Source organism: Equus quagga, chromosome 21 (genome assembly GCF_021613505.1).
Source record: "Equus quagga isolate Etosha38 chromosome 21, UCLA_HA_Equagga_1.0, whole genome shotgun sequence".
Classification (NCBI taxonomy): domain Eukaryota; kingdom Metazoa; phylum Chordata; class Mammalia; order Perissodactyla; family Equidae; genus Equus; species Equus quagga.
This window is the reverse complement of record NC_060287.1, coordinates 33,245,308-33,268,565: the sequence shown is the minus strand read 5'-3', so window position 1 is coordinate 33,268,565 and position 23,258 is coordinate 33,245,308. Positions and strand designations below refer to the sequence as shown.

Genomic DNA, 23,258 nt, shown 5'->3' with positions numbered 1-23,258 from the left:
ACAGATCCCGAGAGGAGAGGGCACACCACACTGCGCAGGGCCACCCGGGGAAGCACCAGGGTCGGTCAGGGACAGAAGGAGAAGGGAAAACTGTGTCAAGAGCCTTTATTGTGGTTTCTGAGGGAAGCAAGGGGCAAGGTAGAGTAGGCAGCCTTAAGATCAGCCAGTTTGAATAACTGCAGTGGACCCTGGGCATAGGAGCTGTCCCTGGTTGTCTGCTACCTGGCCCCCAGGTGATTAGGGCAGGTGAATAGTGCCCAGGAGTGTGAGAGTCCCATAAGGGAGGTTGCTGGGGGTGTGGGCTCTGGACTGGTTGGTTTGTATTTGAAAATCACTCTCCCCAGGCAAGTTCTTTGCACTCTGTAAGGATTGGCTAACCCTGGGAGGGACAGTCCCTCCAGGGTCAGCAAGGCCCCAGATGTCAAAGCATCAGACCACAGTAATAAGACGTGGTTAATACATCAATGGGACCAAGCCATTTCTGAAACAGCCATGAAATACTGCTCCTCCACCCCACCCTGACCCTACTCATACACACAGCCCTTGGCCAGGTCTTCACATTTAATAGGATGCTCTTAGAAAGACCAAAACACTCACAGGATCCAAAGAAATGAACCAAAAAGTAAGAATGAAACCAGCACCTTCAGGACACAATAAGGATAACTATAATAGTCTGTGCCTAATAAACGGTGTCACTGAAGAGGAACATGTGCTCTGCACTGTGCCAGACACTCATGCATTATTCCATGTGACACATGACTTGCCTTCCTCCGACCGGGGTGGATGAGCAGTCCTATTCCTCCCCTTCACTCTGACCCACGCACCAGTCTAGGCCACTGCTGTGCGAGCGTTGCTGTTACAGCTAGTCTGAACCGACTGCAAACATGCTGTGACCCAGAATCCCGGTACCTGCTGTTCCTGCTCTCTCGGGGACTCTGCTGAACATCTCCCGGCGCACCGGCTGGAACACACCACCCTCCCTCCCGAAGGAACGGCAAGATGCGATGGCAGAGATAAATCCGGGAGGAACACGGTGCTGGTATTCAGTTTCTCCCTGCCTTAAAAGGCAGAGCCAAATAAATGATGAAGCTGTAAGCATATCATATCACCCCAGGCTGAAAACAAGCTGGAGGTGTGAATACAAAGTGGTGGGATGATCCTGTCCCTACTCGAATGGAACAGCCAGGCTAGAACTGGGACGCCCGGTGGTGGTTCTCGAGCCAAAGGATGAAGGGTGGCGAGGGTTTATTTTGCCACACCAAATTTTCCTTTGTTCCTTGGAGATGTTTGATTCTCATTAAACATCAAAAGCCCGTATCTGAAACATCCATCTGTCCTGGGTTACATTTTTCACCATCAATGGTTTGCAATGAGTCCTGTAGAGATTACTTATATATTTACCTTAAATCAATACTTCAAAGCCAGATTTAAATGAAAACATGTTCTCATTTCCAACAGTATTAGACATACGTTTACGAGGCTGTGCTCATCCAGAAACCTGGCCTCACGCTCAAATTTTTGACAAGTCAGGAAAGATTCCAAATTTGAAGAAAGGATGAGGTTTCCTTAATAGAGTCAGAAGAAGAATTTATCCCGATTTCATTAACTGTTCACTGTTAGTTGAAGAACGAGAAAATTCCAACAGATCACAAGAAAAGCTGTGTGTTCTTGCAAGACTCATGGACATCTTGAGGCATTTATAACGGGAAAAGAGGATCTTGTTTATGGGGAAGCTCTCGGAAAGGCTCCCAGGTGCCTCTCCACATGATGTTTTCGAGCCTAGCAGCTGCCACGCGAGGAACCGTGCCTTGGAGATGACGGGGTACCCCCTTGGGCTTCTGCAGTCCAGGGGCAGCCGAGAGGGCCAGGGCTTGGACTCCCCCAGACAAAAGCTGACTTATTGAACATGGTTCAACCAATCCACTGTTACCGAGGTCCAAACCTTTACAAACACGTGGGATGCAAACTACACTTTTCCAAAATTTGCCCAATATTGCAACCTAGGACCACAGCTATTAGGTAGCCTATAAGAACATGCTTTTGGGCCAGTCCCATGGCCTAGTGGTTAAGTTCAGCACGCTCTGCTTCAGCAGGCTGGGTTCAGTTCCTGGGCATGGACCTACATGGCTCTGTTAGCAGCCATGCTGTGCTGTCAGCCCACATATTAAGCATTAGAGGAAGATTGGCATGGATGTTGGCTCGGGGCAAATCTTCCTTAGCAAAAAAAAGAAGAAGAAGAAGAAGAAAACAAGAACAAGAGCAAGAGGAAGAAGGCTTTGCTTTTATAAATACATTGTCTCTATTATATTACCTTGCTGGCACTGCATTTGTGAGTCAGTCTTATTTGTAAAGATCTTATTTGTTTTTAAAAGTCCATCATTTTTGTTTAAAAATCTTTTAAAGTCCATTTTTCAAAAGAAAAACTCTTGTTTCCTTGCCATTGGCGGTTCCTATACTTGCTTCTTCACTTGCTCCTCAGGTCTCCGCCCCCTGCAGAAAGGGCCCCCTTGAATCTTTGGAAATGATTTTGAGGAGAAGAGGAGGGCCAGGGAGTTTGACTATTGTTTTGCGAGTATGCCATCGACTTTGAGAAGAACTTAAAACATCCTCAAAGCACTTCCTTTGTTTTTCAGTTTTATTGAGATATAGTTGACACATAGGACTGTCTAAGTTTAAGGTGTACAACATAACAATTTGACTTACATATGTTGTGAAATGATTACCACAAGTTTACTTAACATCCATCATCTCATCTAGATACGAAAAAAAGAAAAAATGTTTTTTTCCTTGTGATGAGAACTCTTAGGATCTACTCGCCTGACAGTTTTCAAATACACCACATAGTGGTGTTAGTTATAGTCACCATGCTGTCATTACATCTTATAATTGGGAGTTTGTGCCTTTTGATAACCTTCTTCCAGTTCCCCCACGCCTCTTCTCTGGTAACCACAAGTCTGATCTTTTTCTATGAGTTTGGTTTTTTTTTTTTTTGATTCCACATATAAGGGAGATCACACAGTATTTGTCTTTCCCAAGGCATTTCCTTTTGACAAGTTATTAACAAGGCAGGGTACAAACTGGTCCTCTGAGAACATGGAAAGCATATCACTCTGCAAATTGATCATACTTGGCTCCTGAGGTACAAAATGAATGAAAACATAAACAATTATGAAAAGACAAGAAAAGCGAACTACATCTGAGGCCAGGCCTAAGCTAGACTTACGTTCCAGTTAAGGTTCTCCAGTGTCTGCACACTCCTGAAAGAGCAGAAAGATTCACAGACCTAAAGGAAGGCCAGGAGGAAGGGCCCGAGCTCTGTCCCCTTCTCACCCGTAAATCAGCCGGTTACTGAGATCCATCGCATTGTACACACGCATCTTACAGGCAGAGACAAACCTCACTTTGGGGAACTAAAAGTTGTTTTAATAGGTGTTAATGGCTTCGTAGTCTTTGCCAGATCAAATGCAAAGTGGCCGACATTCTTTCTGCCTAGCAATGCGCTGCCTTTGTCCAGACCCTATTCACTTTCAGCTTTCCAGACAACTGTCCAGATGCATATTTGTGGCAAATAGTGGTCTAGAGACCTGGGTCACCAAGATACCAACAGGTGCACAAGATGCCAAATTTAGCTTTTCTTGAAGTGTCTAATTCTACATGGTATCACTTTAGTCCAGAGTTTATTAGCAAGAGACAGACAGAGACTTCAAGATACACTGTGGGTTCTGCTACCCCAAAGTGCCCTCCTGCCCGTTCTTCAGGGCCCAGCTGAGGACATCCTTACCCAGAAGCCTTCCCAGCCAGCCCAGCCCAGAGTGAACCCCATGGCTTTTAAACTCGGAAACTCTCCCTGGGCTGCCTGCGTTAGCCTTGAAAATGCACAGCCTCTAACTATCCATTATGTTTTTCACAGGTGACCGCATTCTCTCTCCCACTGGAGTTGCATGTTGTAAGGGTTACCAGTGTAAGAAATGCTGGTTACACTTTGCAATTTCTTCTCACATCTTTTGCTCCCCAAATTTTATTGAGCACCTGTCATATCCCATTCTGGGCACAGTTCCAGAAATATAAGACGAACACAGCACCGGCTGTCATGGCATCTACATTGTCTCAGGGAATACGGGCATTTTATAAAGAATTACAGATGCACTGGGAGGGAGTCTCGAAGTGGACAGGCGGGGTGTGGTGGGCATGTGTGACAGGGAGAACAAACTCAGTGCGGGATCAGCAAAGGCCCCTGGAGGAGGTGAAAAGGCCTCTGAGGAAGCTCTAAAAGTCAGCCAGGTGGAAGGAGGATGGCTTTCAGGTAGGGGGAGCAGAGACTCAGAGAGACCACCGTAAGAATTTTCGATTTTCTTCCAGGAGCAATAGGAAGTCACTGAAAGGCTCTGAGCCAGACACAAATATTATCAGATCTGCTTTGTTCCAAGACCATTCTAGTGGCCAGAGGAGAAAAGAGAGGAGGGTGGAAAAGCTGAAGGCTGGAGATGAGGGCAGCATGGACCAGGATGGCGGCTATGGGGGAAGTGAAGCAGAGATTCAAGCAATACTTCAGAGGTAGGCTCAACCACGTGTGTAAGGGAGTGGATGTTGGGGAGAGAGAGAATTCTGTCCGGGTAGCAGTGTTGTTGACTGGAATCAGGAACCTGGGGCGAGGAGCACGTGTGGAGGGAAAAGTGATACATGTCGCATGTACTCAGGGGGCATTTAGTGAGACATCGGAGGGAAGATGCCCAGTGGGCACGTGAACGTATGGATCTGGAGATCAGCCCTGTGTCTGGGCTGGAGGTTTGAAAGTCAGCAGTACATGAGCTCACCTGAGGGAGAGAGTGTAGACAGAGGACCTTGGAGCCCCAGAGAGAGGGCCCTGATGGCCAAGAGGACCTAGAAGGGAGAGACGGCCGGTAGAGTCAGCTGCAGAGCTCCAAGACCCCTGAACTGATTCCTACAAGACATAATCACCAGTCTGCTGCCTGCCCACGGTATGGCTCCCCCTGAGTTTTTGATTTTATGAAGAGCTATATAAGCAGAACGAGGTCAGTGTCTAAGTTCGCCTCTACTACAGAGACAATGTGGTCAGTGGCTGCCGTAAGTTTTAGTCTTCTCAAAAGCACAATACTCGCTTCGCACACCAATGAGTTAACGTGCTGGGACAAGAGCCAGAGGGCCATCGAAAGGGCCACCTGGACATCCTTTACCATCAGAAAGATCCCAAATCTCTTGCTAAAACTCAGCGCCTCCCCATATGTCTATATTCGTCTAACAAACTCAAAACTTGGAGATCTGTTTTTTTACTAGAATCTTAAAGTCACTTGAAATAAAATGTTTTTGTTCAGCTATGCAAAGAGTAATGGAATCCCATGGGCTTTCCCAAGCTAGTGAACTCGCCAGAGGCACTCTCAGAATCACCAGCTCTGCTTTCTCCCTCCAAGATGAAGCCATTTTAGTTACAAATGTCATTTTTTGTTTTATGTGAGACAAGTTCTAAGAATTTTAAGCCAACTTTTAAAAATATGTGCAAGGCGAGTTTATAATTTATAGACACGATGCTCAGATAAGTAGAGATAGATCTGACTTTCTCTGCAATGGAAATTAACTCTGCTTGTAAGCTCTCTTTCTGTTTCCTACTAGTAAAAAACTTAAATTTGCCGATTAAAGGTAACTTAGTCACTTCCAGCTTTAAAAGTGGTTAATACAGATCTAAACTCTCATTCAAGAAGTTCCCCTCTCCCACTCTAGGAGCAATCTGAATTGGAGTGGGTTATACCTCATTTTGGCATGGGGGAGAGGAGGTGTGGTCCAAGGACATCCTGTCTCCTTGCAGCTCCCCTCAAGGTCTTTGAGGTGTCACATGGTGTCACTGCTTATGCCCAGGTGCCCACCAGGCTCCTGGGTTAGAAGTTGTTCATTGCCTCTCACCACTGGTCCTGCCAGCGCCTCCGTCCTGTCGGTGGAAGGATATGAGAATTCCTGCTCACACACGCTCCTGCATACACAGTCATGAAGACATGCACTTGCACACACAAGAGGAGCTCGCACAAGCGCAAAACCGCTAACACACACACAGGGCGCACACACACATACACACATGGCACATGCACACACACACACTCACTGTGGGGCCCATCCCCGGCCACCATCCAGACACTCCCCTCACAATGCTCATCCAGTGCTGGTGGCGAGGCTGCTCTGGAGCCTGGCCAACTGGGGCTGCTCAGTGATGCCCGAAATTGGCCCTTGCTCCACGGGAAAGGGACCTCCTGTCCCTGATGTCCCTGATTCCCCCACAAACTCTCTGTGGTCCTTTCATCTTGGCCTTCTTCCTACACCTCTGTCAGGCTTGGGGCAGAGGGTTGCTGAGCCTCTTCTTGCAAACCTGGGCAGCATCCAAACCCTGGTCACATCTCCCAGCCCCCCTTGCCCCTCTCCCCAGCTGCTCTCATTTTTGCTGTTCCCCCAGCAGTGCAGGAATACTTCAGTTCTCATAGCTGTGGCTTCTGGAATTCCCAAATCCTTTTTATTTTCTCCCAACAAAGTTTTGCTCTTGTAAATGAAAGCCCTGCTTTCCAGACCATGGCTGCAACTTTGGACATAAAGCATGTAATTTACAATGTGTCAAAGCTGAGAGCAGACCCCTTTGTTCCGGCCTCTCTCCACCCACCCCCACCCCGAGGAAGCCCTGAAAAGCATTGATTCAGTGGGTGTGAAGACACGGGCAGCCAGGAACAACCCGGATCATCAGGAGTAAAAATACATCCATTAACATTCCAAACTCTTTTCCCTCTGCATGTCCACGTGTCCCACCAGGAAAATCCAGACGGCAGGAATCATCTCTAAAGTGATGTTTCCTTGACCAACAGCAAGGCCAGTGAATCCTGGAGGTTTTCTCCAGGCTGTGGACACCCGCATCAGGACAGGTTTATCCTTGGGTGTTTGATGTCATCTCTAGGTAGGGTGAGCCCCAGAGAAAATTCTCCCTATCTCCTTCCCAACCTGCTCAAAATCAGTACTTTTATAAGACAAAAAGTATGGGGCCGGCCGCCCCAGTGGCGCAGCAGTTAAGTTCGCACGTTCCACTTCTCAGCGGCCCGGGATTCGCCGGTTCAGATCCTGGGTGTGTGCGGACATGGCACCGCTTGGCAAAAGCCATGCTGTGGTAGGCATCCCACACATAAAGTAGAGGAAGATGGGCATGGATGTTAGTTCAGGGCCAGTCTTCCTCAGCAAAAAGAGGAGGATTGGCAGGAGTTAGCTCAGGGCTAATTTTCCTCAAAAAAAAAAAAAAAGACAAAAAGTAAATTGAAATGAACATCAAGAAGAGCTTTGAAGAGGAATTGAAGTTTGGGTTTTTTTTAAGGCAATATGTCATTCAGGAGAATATGGACCCATCACCCTGAACTGTCTTAGAAACAGTGGGAAGCTCATTCACTCATTCATTCGTTCGTTCATCCCAATGTAATGAGTATTTACCATCAATGGTGCTGGGTTGTTGGACCTATTATAGCCCTCCACTGAAGGGTGGACTCCCTGAGTTTAAGGACTCACCACTGGATCCCCATCACCAAGCACAGAGTCTAGCACCTTAAAGGCATTAAGTAAGTTCTTGTTGAATAAATGAATATATTAAACTCCATTTGGTTTTGGTCTAGTTGGCAGGTCAATGGACCCATGCCTTCACCCCAGGAGTCTAGCTAGAGAAGGTAAATTGGTGCTGGGGTCAGATGGATTGTTTTAGAATGCTGGAGAGAACCAGATTTGAACAATCATGGGGTTTGTTGCCTCTTGTAAGTGCCAGGTCCATGGACAGATACGTCCTGGTCATCTTTCCCTGGTTCTCTGCTCTCACAGTGCCAATATGGCCGCCAGCAGCCATCAGGACTGTATGTGCCTGGTTCACAATCGCAGGGAGAGCTCACTTCTGCCAATCACTCGTCTTTAAATTTACCCCAAACCACTAAAGCCTCTTGTACCTTCCAGAACCAATGACTGTGGCCAAAGAAATGGATTATATCAATAAGCTTAAGCCAAGTGGGACCTCTAAGTTCGTGGGCTACAGTGGAGGGAGGCACCTAATGAAACTCTGAGTACTGTTAGGAAGGGGCAAAGGAAATGGGTGTAGGGGTATATAGTCAACAAATATTCACTGCAAATTCATCATCATCCAAGTGTCTAAATCCTTCTCTGTTTCTCTGATCAACCCACTCTCTGCAGAAAATTCCAAATCTTTCCCCTTCCCCCTCATCTCCTACTTCGCGAAGAAAATAGGGACATTCAGACAGAAATTCCCTCAACTCTTTGCCACCATGTCACAAATATGACCAGCACCCATGGTCCGTGAGGACAGAGGAGGGGCCCCTCCACCTTGCTTTCCCAGCCTCACCCATCTCTCCAGAACCGAAAGTGATTGATTACCTCTTCTCCCACCTATAGATCAAGCCCTGTCCACTCAACCAAAGCCTTTCCATCAGAAATTAAACCTGGTCAGGTGTCTCACATCTTTAAAACTCACTCAATCCCATCTCCCTCGCTGATGGTTGCCTTCTCTCCTCATCTTCATGGTCAGATTCTTGAAAAACTTTCTAAATTCACTCACCCCATTTCCTCGCCTTAAACTCACTTCTCAAACCACTTCACTGGCTCGTTTGACCCTCAGCTCTCACTAAGTTGACTATGACTACCACATCTGAAATCCAATATACATTTTTCAGTCTTTGGCAATTTTACCTCATCTGTTTTGGGCACTATTAACCGCTTGCCCTTCTTGAAAAATTCTCCTCACTGGGCTTCTGCCCCCTCCACTCTTCTGGCTTTCTTCCTATCTCTCTAGCCACTCCCTCTCAGCATCCTGGGTAGGCTCATCCTTCTCCACCTGCCCATCAAATGTGAAATTTTTGCAAGGCTCAGTCTCATCCTCAGCCTTTCCTTCTCATTGCATGTCCTCCCGTTGGTAATCTCATCTGCCCCCAGGCTTCAATCCCATCCATATGTCTCTGACATCCCAATCTATATATCCAATCCAGACCTTTTCTGTGGGTTTGAGACTGGCCTAATCTATATTCTTGCATGTCTCAAACTCACAATAAAATTAACATGCCCAAAACCAAAAACATGATCTTTCCGCACTCAGGATTCCCAATGGTACCATCATCCATCCCATTGCCCAAGCCAGAAATCTGGGCATCATTCTTGGCTCTTCCTTCTAATTCACTCTCATGAATAATTCATTAGAGAAGTCTATCCATTTGGCCTCCTAAATATATCTTGAGTCTTTTTCAGTCTTCCCACGTCCAATGGTTCTCTTCTAGTTCTGATACCGTAATTTCTTCTTTGTACTATTGAAGAAGCTTCCTAACTATTCTTCCTACATAGACTTGGCCCTCCTTCCCTCTGCAGCCAGAGCAAGACTTTCATTTGGTACCACACTCTCCTCACCCAGACCCCAAACACACTAGTCTTCTTTCGGCTTCTTGGACACCCCAGGGGCCCTCCTTCTGCCAGGGCTGTTTCCTCTGCTGTGGTACACTTATCCCTACCTCACCCATCCCTTGCTCATCTTTCAAATCTTAGCTCAAACGTCACATCGTCAGAAACATTTTCACTAATTGCCACACCAGACTAAGTGTGGTCTCTTTTTCATGGTCTTATAGAAGAACTGCCTTTTCCTCATTGCATTTATCACAGCTGTAATATTACACTTATTTAGATGTTTATTTCATTCTCAGTAGACTGTAAATCAAATGAACCCAGGGACCATGTCATCATAATACCCCCAGAACCCATCAAAGGGCCTCACACATAATAGATCCCTCAATAAATATACGGTGAATGAATAAATGAATTATTATCACCTGGGTCCTTTTATTCATTTAGCCACTAAAAAATATTTGTTGGGTATATTGCCAAACACTGTTGCCAAATGCTGTTCTAGGGGATGGAGATAAAGTGGTGGCCAAGACAGAGCTCCTGCCCACAGGAACCCCCATCCCCAGACTTGAGAAGGTATGAACAAATATTGACAATTGCAATTCAGTGAGGAAGATTCTGGTAGGGTGAGCACTGGCCACTGGGAAAGCACATTAGCAGTCTATAATGCAGTTGCAGTTTAAATAAGTCCTCTCTTCCTATTCTTCCCTGTATTTCGTTAAACTTCTTCCTCTCACATGCCTGCACACACCTCCCCCTCAAGCAGAATTGTTTCCTTCTTTTGTTTTTGCTTCTTTTTCTTTTGTTTGAACGTGGGATCCCATGGGCTCTGGCTAGTCCATGTGCACCTGATCATTTGCAAATTCTTGTATGTATGTGTATTTTAAGACAAGAGGATTTGTGAATTTCATCAGATTCCCAAAAGGGTTGTTGACTGAAAAAAGTTAAGAACCACAGCCTGAAAAATGCAGAATAATGGGGACACTGAAGAAAAGAGTGTCTTCAAATATCTAGCACCAAAGAGTATATTGAAATGTTCAAAGAAGAATAATGCAAACAGTAACCCTGACATCAATAGGAAGCCGAAACATGACATCTCCAGATCTTTGCCTGTAGGATTTTTATTCCATTTGAAATAATCAACAAACAACAAAACCCTTGATGTGAGGGACAAACGCTAGTGATCAATGCTGATGATTCTACAAGAAACGTCAGCCTTTATTCTTACTGCTTTTATAAGGACCAAGGAAAGGAAGGGAACTCAAAGAATTGCCAGTGACGTCCTCTGGCAGAGCCCTGTGTTAAGTGCTTTCACATATGAAATTTCTTGTAGCCGTCGTCATATCTCTACTCGGGTCATTATTTTCCTGGTTATGACAGATGAGGAGGTCAGAGAAGTTAAGCAGCCGGTCCCAGGTCACACTGCACCTCTGAGCAGCCTGGAGTCAAACCTGGGCCTGTCTGACCCCCACACCTGCTGTTGGGCTCCACTGTGTCATTGAGGAGCCCGTGTACTGTAAAAGGAAATGAGCACACCCCGTAATTTCAAATTACTTGAGCCAGAAGGAAACCATCATTCTGTTTCCTGTCCTGAAACATATTCCCTCCACAGGGTCAGAATGGGAAATAAGAATGTGTGTATGTCTATGTCTGTTTATTTTTACAAAAGGAAACACAGGAAGGATAAAGCAGAAACTAATGAAAATGGCCACATATAGGAGGTGACTGGGAATGGGTTAGAATGGGTAGAGATGGGAAAGAGACGTTTCTGAATACGTCTTTTTATGTTGACTTAATTTTTGAAACTTTTAAATAGTTTACAAATTATTTTTAAAAGATGACAAAAACAAATCCTAAAAGGAAATACAAATAGAAAAAAAATGAACCTAACTAGCTATAAAATAGCTACAGAAAAGATGAATCCAAGGAACTTTTGAAGACACTCCTTTGACTGTCCTATTTCAGTGGGAATATTCTAGAATTAAAAAGAACTGGAAAGAAATTTTAAATTTTACCATATAGGTAAAATAGGGATCATAACAGTAGCCACCTAAGAAGACTGTTGTCAGGGTTAGATGGTTGATGTGCTTAAAATATTTGGTGCCTGGTACACAACAAACATTTAATAAATAATGTTTATTACTTGATTCAACACTTAATTTGTGAATTTATCAACTACTTTGGTGAAAATAGAATTAGGAGTACTCATGTCGAATGTCTTTTCTTAGACATTAAAAAAATGCACATTTCAATATGTTTTTGCATGACTAGAGGAAAACCTCACTGGTCCTCCAATAAGTGTTAGGGTACAGAAGAAGCACAATGGTGTAGCAAAGGGATTTTTAACCTGAGCATAAAGCAGGGCTCTCTGTCACTGAAATGATCAGCAGTTGGCTGAACCTACTGAATGAAAATCATTATTATCTTCTAGCAGAGATGACACTCTACTGCTTCTTTTTGACACTGGGCTTGATAAATCACCAACATTGTTCTCCCACATGAAGACTTGTAAACATAGGACTTCTAAACATAACTTTATTACTGTGCTAATTCAGCGCAGTTCTTGTTAAGAATGAGAGCAAGGAGTAAAGGAAAACATCACATCATGTAGCCTGGTATTTGAAATAGAAAGGCAAAGCGTCTACAGTCAGTTCTTTGCTTCTGAATATTGACAACATAGGTTAATTTTACGGTACTCAAAAAATGTTGACGGTGACTTACATCCGTTTTATTCTATGGGAAGCACATTCTCCAGGCAATTTTGATACATTATCTGCCTACGGAGTGAAGATCTCTGGCTTTATCCAGGGGCTCTCTCTTGAGAACGGCTTTCAGGGTATTGATATTCCGCACAAAACGTCTCCCGTCGTCATTTGCTGCTGTGAATCTAAAAATAGGGCTTTGCCTGTTACATCCCCATCTTGCGGGGCCTGACCCTGTGTTTGCTCACTGCCTATTACAGATTCCTGAGCTGTGCCTCAGCTTGGTTTCGTGGCTTCTGGGTGGAATGGGCTTTGCATTCACGACCAATAGCATGCGCTCCCCTCCCCCATTCCTCACTTCTTACACAGTCTTAACTCAAGGAATGAAATGCCACCAAAAATATGAGCTGCTCCTATTCACTTCCTTGCAAGGTAAACACTTGGAAGATTTACCAGAGATCCAAACAGAGAAGCTCTCAGCGGAGATTAGGGAATGAAATAATTTTTAAAATATGCACATACACACCACACACACACACACACTCATGTACACACACACACCTTTTGGCTTTGGGAGAATAACTTAGACCAGACAATGCTGCTATGGAAATCAAGCAGCCTCCCCAAGCATGAAGTCAAAGGCATGCCTGGACCTGACAACACTCCAAGAGGTCCCTCTTCCCCCAGCCCCACCCAGCCTCAATGCTATCCTGCAAAGACATCTGTACCACTCAACGTCTACTCATTTCTTTTGAGACTGTGAGGCCAGATTCCCCAGGGATGTGACTTGGGGAGTCTCTACACTTCAGTTTCTTCATCCACAAAACAGGGACTTAATAACAGCATCTACTCATGGGGTTGTTACAAGGATTTAATGAAACAAAGAAATTAAAGGGCTTAGAAAAGTCCCTGACTCATAGTAACTATTTAGGAATACTACATGAAGATGATGATGAAGAGGATCTCGACAATGATACTGAAGAATAAGAAGAAAAATGGGGAATATCATTCATGGCATAGGTCTTACATGCCACACCCTCCCCAGTTTAGTCCTGTCCGCCTCTAAATTGACTCACAGGTATGAAATTTTCCATGGTTATTTGCATAGAAAGCGGTCAAGACTGCCATGTAGACAGTCTCCTATTCCACTTACACCCAATTTCTAACTCACTGTCAAGGAAATAAAAAAGCATGAACAATTAGTTGAAAAGTAGGAGACAGAATCATGAATTTCTTTTGAACTCCATTAGAGCACTTTTGCATTCCTTCATAGTTTATTAATCCATTGTCAAATTCCGTTTTTAAAAAGTCTTTAAGAAGTATTTTATTGGAATTGCATTGAATCTACAAAGCAATTTGGGAAAAACTACATCTTTCAGATGTTTAATCATCCTATTGGTGAACATGGTATATCTCTGCATTTAGTTAAATCTTCTTTATTGTCTAAGTAAATCTTATAATTTTCTTCATAAAGATTTTATACTTCTATTATTAGATTTTTTTTCCTATGTACTTGTGTTGCTAGAGGAAATGGTGAGATTTTGTTGTTGTTGCTATATTTTATGTTTGTTGCTGGTATGTAGAAACATAAATGAGTTTTCTGTATAGATTTTATAATCCAGCTACCTTGCTAAATACTCTTAATAACTCTAAAAATTTGACTATTCCTGTAGATTTTCCATGTATACAATTGTACAGTCTACAAATAAGGAAAGTTTTGTTTCTTTCTTACAGATTTAAATCATTTTATGTCCTTGTTTTATCCTATTTCCACTGGCAAGAGCCTTTGGTATAGTGTCGAGCAGAAAAGGTATAGCAAGCATTTATAGATTGGCGCTGATTTTAAATGAAATAATCTTGACTTTTGATCATGGTCATTAAGAATAACATTTGCTTAGGTTTTTGGTATATACTATTAGTTTTATACTACAAGTTTATTAAGAAGTTTTATCATGAGTGGGTATTGAATGTATCAAACTTATTTTCTGCATATACTAAAATGATCTTTCAATCTGTTAATATGATAAATTTCATGATGGGCTTCTTAATGTTAAACCATCCTTGCATTCCTGAGATAAACTCAACTTGGTCACATGTATCTTTTTTTTTTTTTAAGGTATGCTTTTTGGTGAGGAAGATTGGCCCTGAGCTAACATCTGTTGCCAATCTTCCTCTTTCTTTTTTTCTCCCCAAAGCCCCAGTCCACAGTTGTGTATCTTAGTTGTAAGTCATTCTAGTTCTTCTATGTTGGATGCTGCCACAGCGTGGTTGATGAGTGCTGTGTAGGTCCACGGCCAGGATCCAAACCGTGAACCCCAGGCCGCTGAAGTAGAACGTATGAACTTAACTACTTGGCCACAGGGCCAGGCCCTGATATATCAATGTTTTTAAAACTTTTGGACTTGGTTTGCTAACATTTCATCTAGGATTTTTGTACCTACACATGTGAATGATATTGACCTGTCATTTTCCTTTTCTGTTTTTTTCTTTGTTTCCTTTGGACAATATGTATGACTTTATGATCAAGATTATTTGCTATATAGAATGAGTTGGGAAGTGATCCTTCTCTTATTTCCTGCAAAATCATCATGACCTCTTCCTAGAATACTTCATTGAACTCATCTTTAAAATTATCTGCTCTTTGTAATTTCTTTATGGGAAATTTTTAATGACTGGCTCAATTTCATAATAGGTAATAGGATGTCTCAGCTATTTATTTCTTCTCAAAATAGTATTGGTAAGTTATATGATTTTAGAAGATTGCCCATTTTATCTAAGTCTTTAATGTTATTCATAATATCCTCTTGTGTTTTTAGTCTCTGCTGTTTCTATAGTCATGTCCCCCTTTGTATTCCCAATACCATTTATTTTTGCTTTCTGCCTTTTTTATTTGACTGATCTCACCTGAGCTTTGTCTATTTTATTAGACTTTTCAAAAAACCAACTTTTGCTTTATTGATCCTCTCTATTGTTCATTTGTTTTCTATTTCATTGATTTATACACTGATCTTTATTGCCTATTTCCCATGGATTCATCCTCTTGTTCTTTTTCTAATTTCTTAAGTGGGATATTCTGCACATTAATTTTCAGACTTTCTTTTCTTCTTTTCTTTTTCTTCTAATATAAGCATCTAGGCCTATACATCCTTCTCACTTTCTGTGTATTCCATAATTTTGACATTTAGAATTTCATATCATTCGATTCCAAGTATTATTGAATTTCCATTATGGTTTCTTTTTTGACTGAAGTTGTTTTGAAGTGTGATCACATGTTACGAAACACATGGTAATTTTTTAAGTTCATCTTTTCTTTTTGTTTTCTGTCCTGTGCATGCAAAGCTTGTATCAAGTCATCCCCAGACTTAGGGGATCCTCTTCTCCAGTTCTGTCCTCTGTAGGATTCCCCATCCTTTTCAGCTCCCAGACCCCCTCTGCTTGATCTTCTGTCCATAAAGACAGGATTCCTCTATGCATGTTAGCCACTCATGCTGCTGCCTGGTTTCACACACTGGGGGTCCCACTCAGACCCCAACCTGTGAGAAAAGGGAGGAAAACACAGCCACGAACTCTTTAGTCCACAGAGTCTCCTTTTCCAAGTCCACTGATCAGAAAGATTTTCTCCCAGGACTTAAGTGGCTAAGCCACCACTGCACTGCAGAGCAGCTCCTGACAGGGCAGCACTAAGGTCTGGGTGCAGAGAGAAAAAAATCAACAGGGCCTTCCCACTCCCGTTCCCTGGCTCAGAGGGGCACTTTGTCCCTGTCCTTTCTTCGTAAAGACAGGGTTTCTCTCTGAGATTTTGTTGTCAGCACCTGCTGCCCAGTTCTGCACTGGGGCCACTCTCAGGTTAAAGTCAGATGATAAAAGAGGAGAAAAAACAAACGTAAAAGGAAAAGATTTACCCCTAACAAGTCATTCTTCAAGTTTGGGTACCTCTCCTCGATCTTCCTGCTAATGTTCACATTCCAGAGGCTTCAGGTGGTTGTATTTTGTCTGGAGGCGTTGGTTGTAATCAGCAGGAGACAAAGGCTGCACTTCTTCCATCTTCACCAGCACCAGAAGTCCCATCCCTTGGTTCTTATTAAATTTATTTTTGATTCAGGGGCTGGCCCAGTGGCGCAGTGGTTAAGTTCGCACATTCCACTTTGACGGCCCAGGGTTCACCGGTTCAGATCCCGGGTGCGGACATGGCACCGCTTGACAAGCCATGCTGTGGTAGGTGTCCCACATACAAAGTAGAGGAAGATGAGCATGGATGTTAGCTCAGGGCCAGTCTTCCTCAGCAAAAAAGAGGAGGATTGGCAGTAGATGTTAGTTCAGGCCTAACCTTCCTCAAAAAAAAAATTATTTTTGATTCAAATTACAGATTTTGTCATTTTCCAGTATCCCGTTTGTATTTTAGCTGAGGTCCTTCATAGCTGGTCTGACAGAATGCTAGAAACAGAACTCTCCTACTTTCCTTTCTAAGGACTCACAAGTCATCTTTTTCTTTCATAATTCATTTCAGACATTTCCAATCAACAGTATTAAGCTGCTTCTCTGTCATTTCCTAAGTCTACTTTTTGCAGTTAACAACTTTGTACTGGGAACCTCCAAAGTTGAAGCACTGTGCTAAATGCCAGGAATACGGAAATGAACAAACAAACCCCAAGGAATTCACAATTCAACAAGAAAAACAGATGCACAGCACTAACTACAAACAATGTAATAAGGACTGTGATACAGTGTCACTGAAGCGTTATGGTGGCCCTGGGCTCAACAGTTCCAACTAGAGACTGGTGGGTCACAGAGTGCCTTAGAAAGGGAATAATAAATTAGCAAGCTCTTGAAAGATGCGCAGGATTCCACTGGGGGAAGGGTATTTGAGATAAAGCAAACAATATGAAGATAGGCACAAAAATAGAAATGCAAATGGAAAGACAGCCAGCACGCCCAAAGAATAGGGTGTGACCAGAACTTGGAGATCAGATTTTCCACGTTTTGCTTCTCACCAAAAGAAGCATCTCTTTTTCCAGAGAGCACTTTACTCACTGAAAAAAACCTACCTCAGAGGGACTGTATGATGATCCTTCTGGACATGGAAAACAAACACAACATGCATACACACTGATATAATCTTGGCAGCTCTGCCTTTCTTATGATGTTAACCCGGTTGGTTTTACTTTGTTACTTTTTCAAATTCAGTAAAACTCACATTTTTAAAAAATGGACTTGGACCAACATCAATATGGAAGACAAGAATCTTTCTGAAGAAAACGAAAATTATCAATTTACCCTAGGAATACTTTTTAATATTGTACTGATAAGACAAATACATTAATATTCTTTTTCACCCCTTTTAAAATGAATTACAACACCAAAAGATGAATAAAAATTGGAAAAGCATCCATGAGCATTTATTTAAATCTTGCTTGTTCATCTTTTTATTATATAAATTAAATGATCCTATTAAAATGGTACAGTGGAAAGGTATTTTACTATCCCTATGGGATTCAATAAGCATATTAGTCTGCTAGGGCTGCCATAACAAAGTACCACAGACTGGCCGGCTTAAACAATGGAAATTGATTTCTCACAGTTCTGGAGGCTGGAAGTCCAAGATCAAGGTGTCAGCAGGGTTGGTTTCTCCTGAGGCTTCTCTCCTTGGCTTGTAGATGGCCGTCTGCTCCCTGTGTCTTCATATGGTCTTTCGTCTTTGCCTATCTGTGTCCTAATCTCCTCTTCCTATAAGAACACCAGTCATATTGGATTAGGAGCCACGCTTGTGAGCTTATTTTAACTTAATTACCTCTTTAAAGACCCCGTCTCCAAATATAGACCCATTCTGATATACTGAGTCTTAGGACATCAACATATGAATTTTGAGGGGAACAATTCAGTCCACAGCAGTACACAAGGACAACTCCCACAAACCAAGTCAATATTTTGAACATTTCCCTCAACAAATAACTCCCCACATACCTTTGAATCACCTTGTTTTATTGAATAAATAACTATGGTATATCCATACAATGGAATAGTACAATGGCTATAAAAATAGAGTCACCATAAAATTATACTGGACAAAAACATTTATAATTACCTAGGTAGTTACTTTTACCAATGCCCTTTATTTCTAGATTTGAGTTACTATCTGATGTTCTTTCATTTCAGCCTGAAAGAATCTCTTTAGTATTTCTTGTAGAACAGATCTGCTAGAAATGAATTCTCTCAGTTTTTGCTTACCTTGGAATGTCTTAATTTCTCCTTCGTTTGTGTTTTGTTTTTCTTTTTTTTTTTTTTTTTTTTTTTTTTTGCCGGATACAGGGTTCTTGGTACAGTCTTTTTCTTTCAGTGCTTTGAATATGTCCTCTTACTGCCTTCTGGCTTGCATAGTTTCTAATGAGAAATCAGCTGTTGATATTATTGAGAATCTCTTGTGTGTGATGAGTTGATTATCTCTTGCTACTGTCAAGATTTTCTCTTTGTCATTGTGTTTCAACAGTTTGATTATGATATGTCTAAGTATGAATCTCTTTGAGTTAATCTTGAAGCTTGTTAAATTTCTTGGATGTGGGGATGAATGGTTTTTATTAAATTTAGGAAGTTTCAACCATTATGTCTTCAAAGATACCTTCTGCCCCTTTCTCTCCCTACTCTTCTTCTGGGACGTCCATCATGCATCTGGTTGTTTGCCTGATGGTGTCCCACAGGTCCCTGAGGCTCAGCTCATTTTTCTTCTCAACTGAAAATCTCAACTGAACTGTCTTCAAGTTCATTGATTCTTTCTTCTGCCAGCTCAAATCTGCTATCGAGTCCCTCTAGTGAATTTTTCCTTTTGCTTATTCTATGTTTCAACTTCAGAATTTATATTTGGTTTTTTACATGTGATTTGTATTTCTTTATTGATATTCTCTATTTGGTGAGACATCATTCCCATAATTTCCTTTAGTTCTTTGAACGTATTTACAATAACTTATTTAAAGTCTTTTTCTAGTGAATCCCATGTCTGGGCTTCTTCCTGGACAGTTTCTATTGACTGCCTTTCTTCCTGTATATGGGTTGTATTTTCTTGTTTATTCACATGTATCTTAAATTTTTCTAGAAACTGGCATTTTAAATAATATAGTGTGGCAAGCTTGAAAATCAGATTCTCCTCCTCTCCAGGGTTTTCTGTTGTTGTTGCTGTTTGCTTGTTTAGTGACTTTCCTGAGATTCTGTAAGGTCTATATACTTTGTGTGTATAGGTCCTGAAGTCTCTGCTTGTTTAGCTCAGTAATTAGCTAATGATTGAACAAAGATTACCTTAAATACTTGCAACCAATAAGTCTCCCAGTCTTTGCTAATGGGCTCTCTGTGCATGGTGGGGGATGCCTTTGACACTCAGGCAGGCACTTTAAAACTCTGCCTTAACCTTCACTTCCTACTTGCTCAGAGCCTCAAGGTCAGCCAGAGGTGAGAGCTCAAGGCTTTCTCAGGTCTTTCCTGGGCATGTGCATAGCCCTAAACATGCATGTAGTCTTCTAGATTTTCAGGAATATGTCAGAGTTTTTCAAAGAGTCTCCTTCAGGCATCTTCCTCTAGCTTTTCCTTTTGTTTTCTGGTTAGCTTGTTGCTTTTCTCAACTGTTATCACTGCCTCCAAGAAGCTGCAAGATTAAACAACTGCCACTGGTTGTTTCTGACAAATGACCCAAAGGAGAAAGCTATTTGCATTGGATGACAAAGACAAGCCTTGCAAGTGGGGTTTTCCAGGGAACTGCCAGACACGTCCAATAATGACAATTCTGAGAATGGGGCTTTGAAAGAGCTCCAAAACTCTTTTATGACCCCTCCAGTGGTTGCTAGGCTGCTGGTTTTCACCAAGATTGCAGACTCTTGGTTTTAAAGGCTACCATGAAGCTGAGGGGGGTTAATTAAAACTCCACAAAGCTCAGAGTTATTACTGAGATTCATCCATTTTACTTGAGTAAACACACCTGGAACTAATTTACAGAGTTCTGAAAGAGCTCTTTTTGTCCATTTTTGCCAGTGTTCTCATTGCTTTTATGGAGGAGAGGGTTCCGGGAGGTCCTTTTCCTACTATTCCTGATGATGTCCTCGTCTTGGCTGCATCCTGTGTTGTTTCTTCATATCTATATTCCAAGTTTCTAATTCTCTCTTCAGCTAATTCCTTTCTGGTGTTAAACTCCGTTTCAATTTTAATTTTAATAATTGTATTTTTTTAAATTTCTAGCTCTGTTTGGTTATATATAAGGCCAGAAATGAACATGTAGGTGGATTTTATTTTCCTGTCTCTATTTTCTAGTCACTTTACAAATAACCTGTACTTCCTTTATGAAAAAAAAAGTTATAAAGTTATTTTATCACCTTTTCCCCTTGACTTCCTGTTTCTGCCTTATTCTGATCCCTTATATCCCTGCCATCACCTGCCTTCCCCCATCACTCCCAAACACAGATAAAGAGCTGGTAACTCAGAAAGAAACATTGTTTGAGAAATAAAACCAAGGCAGTGTCACTCTTTTCTTTTCAATACTTAGACACCCTGTAACACTTGTCTCAGGGGCATAAGGAATGGGGCAGGGGAGGCCTTTCTGGGTCACCCAGGAAAACATTGAGAGAGGAGCATTCAGTTTGGGGATTAAGAGGAAGAGCACAGGACTGGAGTGAGGTGGGCGGCGGTGCTGGCTCAGGCTCTGATGGCTGCTGTTGGGTCCATCCCCTAAATTCCTGCCATCCCAGTTTCTTCTTCTAGCCACAAGGAGCAAGTGCAATGCTGTGGGAACATTTTGCAGATCTGAACTCTTCTGTGTAAATACCCACATGTGTCCTCTTCTCCCTACCCCACCTGCATTTGGTACAAAGCAGTTGCCTGACATATTTTATTGGCTGTCCTAACAGATAACATACTAAATGATTGGCTGGCTGCTTTCCTGGATGGATGACCATAGGGCCACAGTATGACTTTCTTGAGTCCTAGGTAGTTTTACCTTTGTGGGCCGTTTACTCCATCTAAAAAAATTAAAAATTATATTTTACAACTGTACTAGTATAAACACGAATATATGAACATTTTCTTCTACCTAAAAGTTCATTTTTTTCTTCTGGTTTTAAAAGAAATTAAAATTTTCATGGGCCCCTAAAAAAACTGTAGGTCTAGACACCAGGCCAACCCAGCTAGTGGAGAAGACAGCCCTGAAAGAATGACTGAACAAATGCTTCTGTGTCCTGGGAAGTTTCATAAGAGAACTCTGATCTCAGGAAAAAATGCACCAATAACACTCCCCTTTTTTATACCAAGCCTTCTGCCTAGTTTTCTTTTCTAAGGAGATTGGTGGAGTTTCCCTCATTCTGTCATTCCACATTTAAAAGAAAGCTACTCCTGACTCCTGGGCTGCCAGTAGTTCATACGGGATTTTTGTGCAAATTAGGAAAAAGCTTCTTATCTTTAAGAAGAGGGGGGAAAGCCTTTAAAGGATTATATTATTGCACATTCTGAACAACTATCCCCACTGGGCCTGGGGAAAGTGCAAACTCAGGCAGGCAGCCCTTCCAACCTCATTTGGGAGCCACAGTCGTGGTCTGCATGGTGGGGTGGTGGGAGGGTAACGCTAATCCATAGCCTCCTGTTTAAAGGCATCCTACAGGTAGTTCCACAAGCCAAACTTCATTCTAAGTCTATGGCAGTAGAGCTCAAGTCCCTGAAAGGGTCAGGCAAAGACTCTGAAAGCAATGGGAGGCTAGAGTCACAGCCTCAGGGTTCTCCCAGAGCAAAGAGTGGACGAGGTACAACCATATGAGTGTGTACCTGTGTGCATGTGCACAACTGCTTTCCTGTAGGTGTGTGTGAACTTGCAGGCGAGCGTGGCTTGATGCAAGCCAGAACTCTCACAGTGCTCCCCGGGACTCCACTGGGAGACCTGGAACCTCCAGCACACGCTCTTGTGCATGTTAGTGTAGGTCTACAGCATGAAGGACGCCTGCTCGGTCGTGGCACCCTACGCAGGTCACAGACTGAAGAGCCGCATGCAGCAGCCCTGCCCGGCTCACTGAGTCCCCTCGGCGATGGAAAGCTCACACTTGCATGTGCTAAAGCCTCCGTTCTCCTCTCTGCAGGGATGACATGCCAAGCTCGGAGCTCCTACGTCACCAGTGAGATCCTGTGGGGTTACCGGTTCACGCCCGTCCTGACACTGGAGGACGGGTTCTACGAAGTCGACTACAACAGCTTCCATGAGACCTATGAGACCAGCACTCCGTCTCTCAGTGCCAAAGAGCTGGCTGAGCTGGCCAGCAGGGCAGAGCTGCCCCTGAGTTGGTCTGTATCCAGCAAACTCAACCAACATGCAGAACTGGAGACCGAAGAGGAAGAGAAAAACCTGGAGGAACAGACAGAAAGGAATGGTGATGTGGCAAAGCTAGAGAACGAATCCAAAGTTTAGTCCCCGAGCTGGACAACTCCTTCTCCCCTCCCCCGACACAACCTTTCCTTGTCTCTCATTCTTTCTTTTCTGTCTCTCTTCCTTTGTTCTTTCTTGATTTCTATTTAATTTTGGCATTACCGGAAAGCAAATCTTCAAGGTGTAAAATATCTACCTGCCCTCTCTCAGTCACTCAGATTGACAAGGTAGACACGGATTTGGTCAAGGTGCAATGTGCCCTCATTGGTGGCCCAAGCCTGCTCTCCTCCCTAAAAACCATACATCCAACTCCTAGAGATTTAACCCACTTACCTGCATGTCTTGTCCAATACCAGATCACTCAAAAGAGTGCGTCAAAGATTTTACCTGGGAAATGATCAGTAGGGTCTCCAGTGCCTATTCATTCATGCCGTGAGACGTAGAACACAGCCCTCAATTTTGTAGATCCCTCTAAATTTCATCAACAGGGCGAGGTGCTTGTCCCATGCGGGCATTGCTGTTATAAGACCCAGGTGAGGTGAAGACAAAGCCTGTACATATATATGCCTTATGTAATTATTTTCTTTTGCAGTTAGTAATAAAACCCAGCATGTACAAAAGTACTGTAGAACAGAACTTCTAAATAATGTACATAGATGTATAATTAATGTAGGTTTAGATACATAACTTTAGAAATATGATGCAAAAAAAAAAAAAGATTCCCAAAGTACAGTAGGCATTTCTGTTCTTATGTCTTT

At 42.7% G+C, this 23,258-nt stretch overlaps 1 protein-coding gene across 1 annotated transcript in view; it reads left to right on the top strand.

Moving 5' to 3' along the window:
* Positions 1-22,542, top strand: part of LOC124231547 (G protein-activated inward rectifier potassium channel 2) — an 85,192-nt gene extending 62,650 nt beyond the window's left edge. The window contains exon 3 of the mRNA XM_046648339.1: positions 22,217-22,542. Coding sequence (XP_046504295.1) covers positions 22,217-22,542 — 326 coding nt within the window. The remainder of the gene's footprint in view (positions 1-22,216) is intronic.
* The last annotated feature ends 716 nt before the right edge of the window (positions 22,543-23,258 follow it).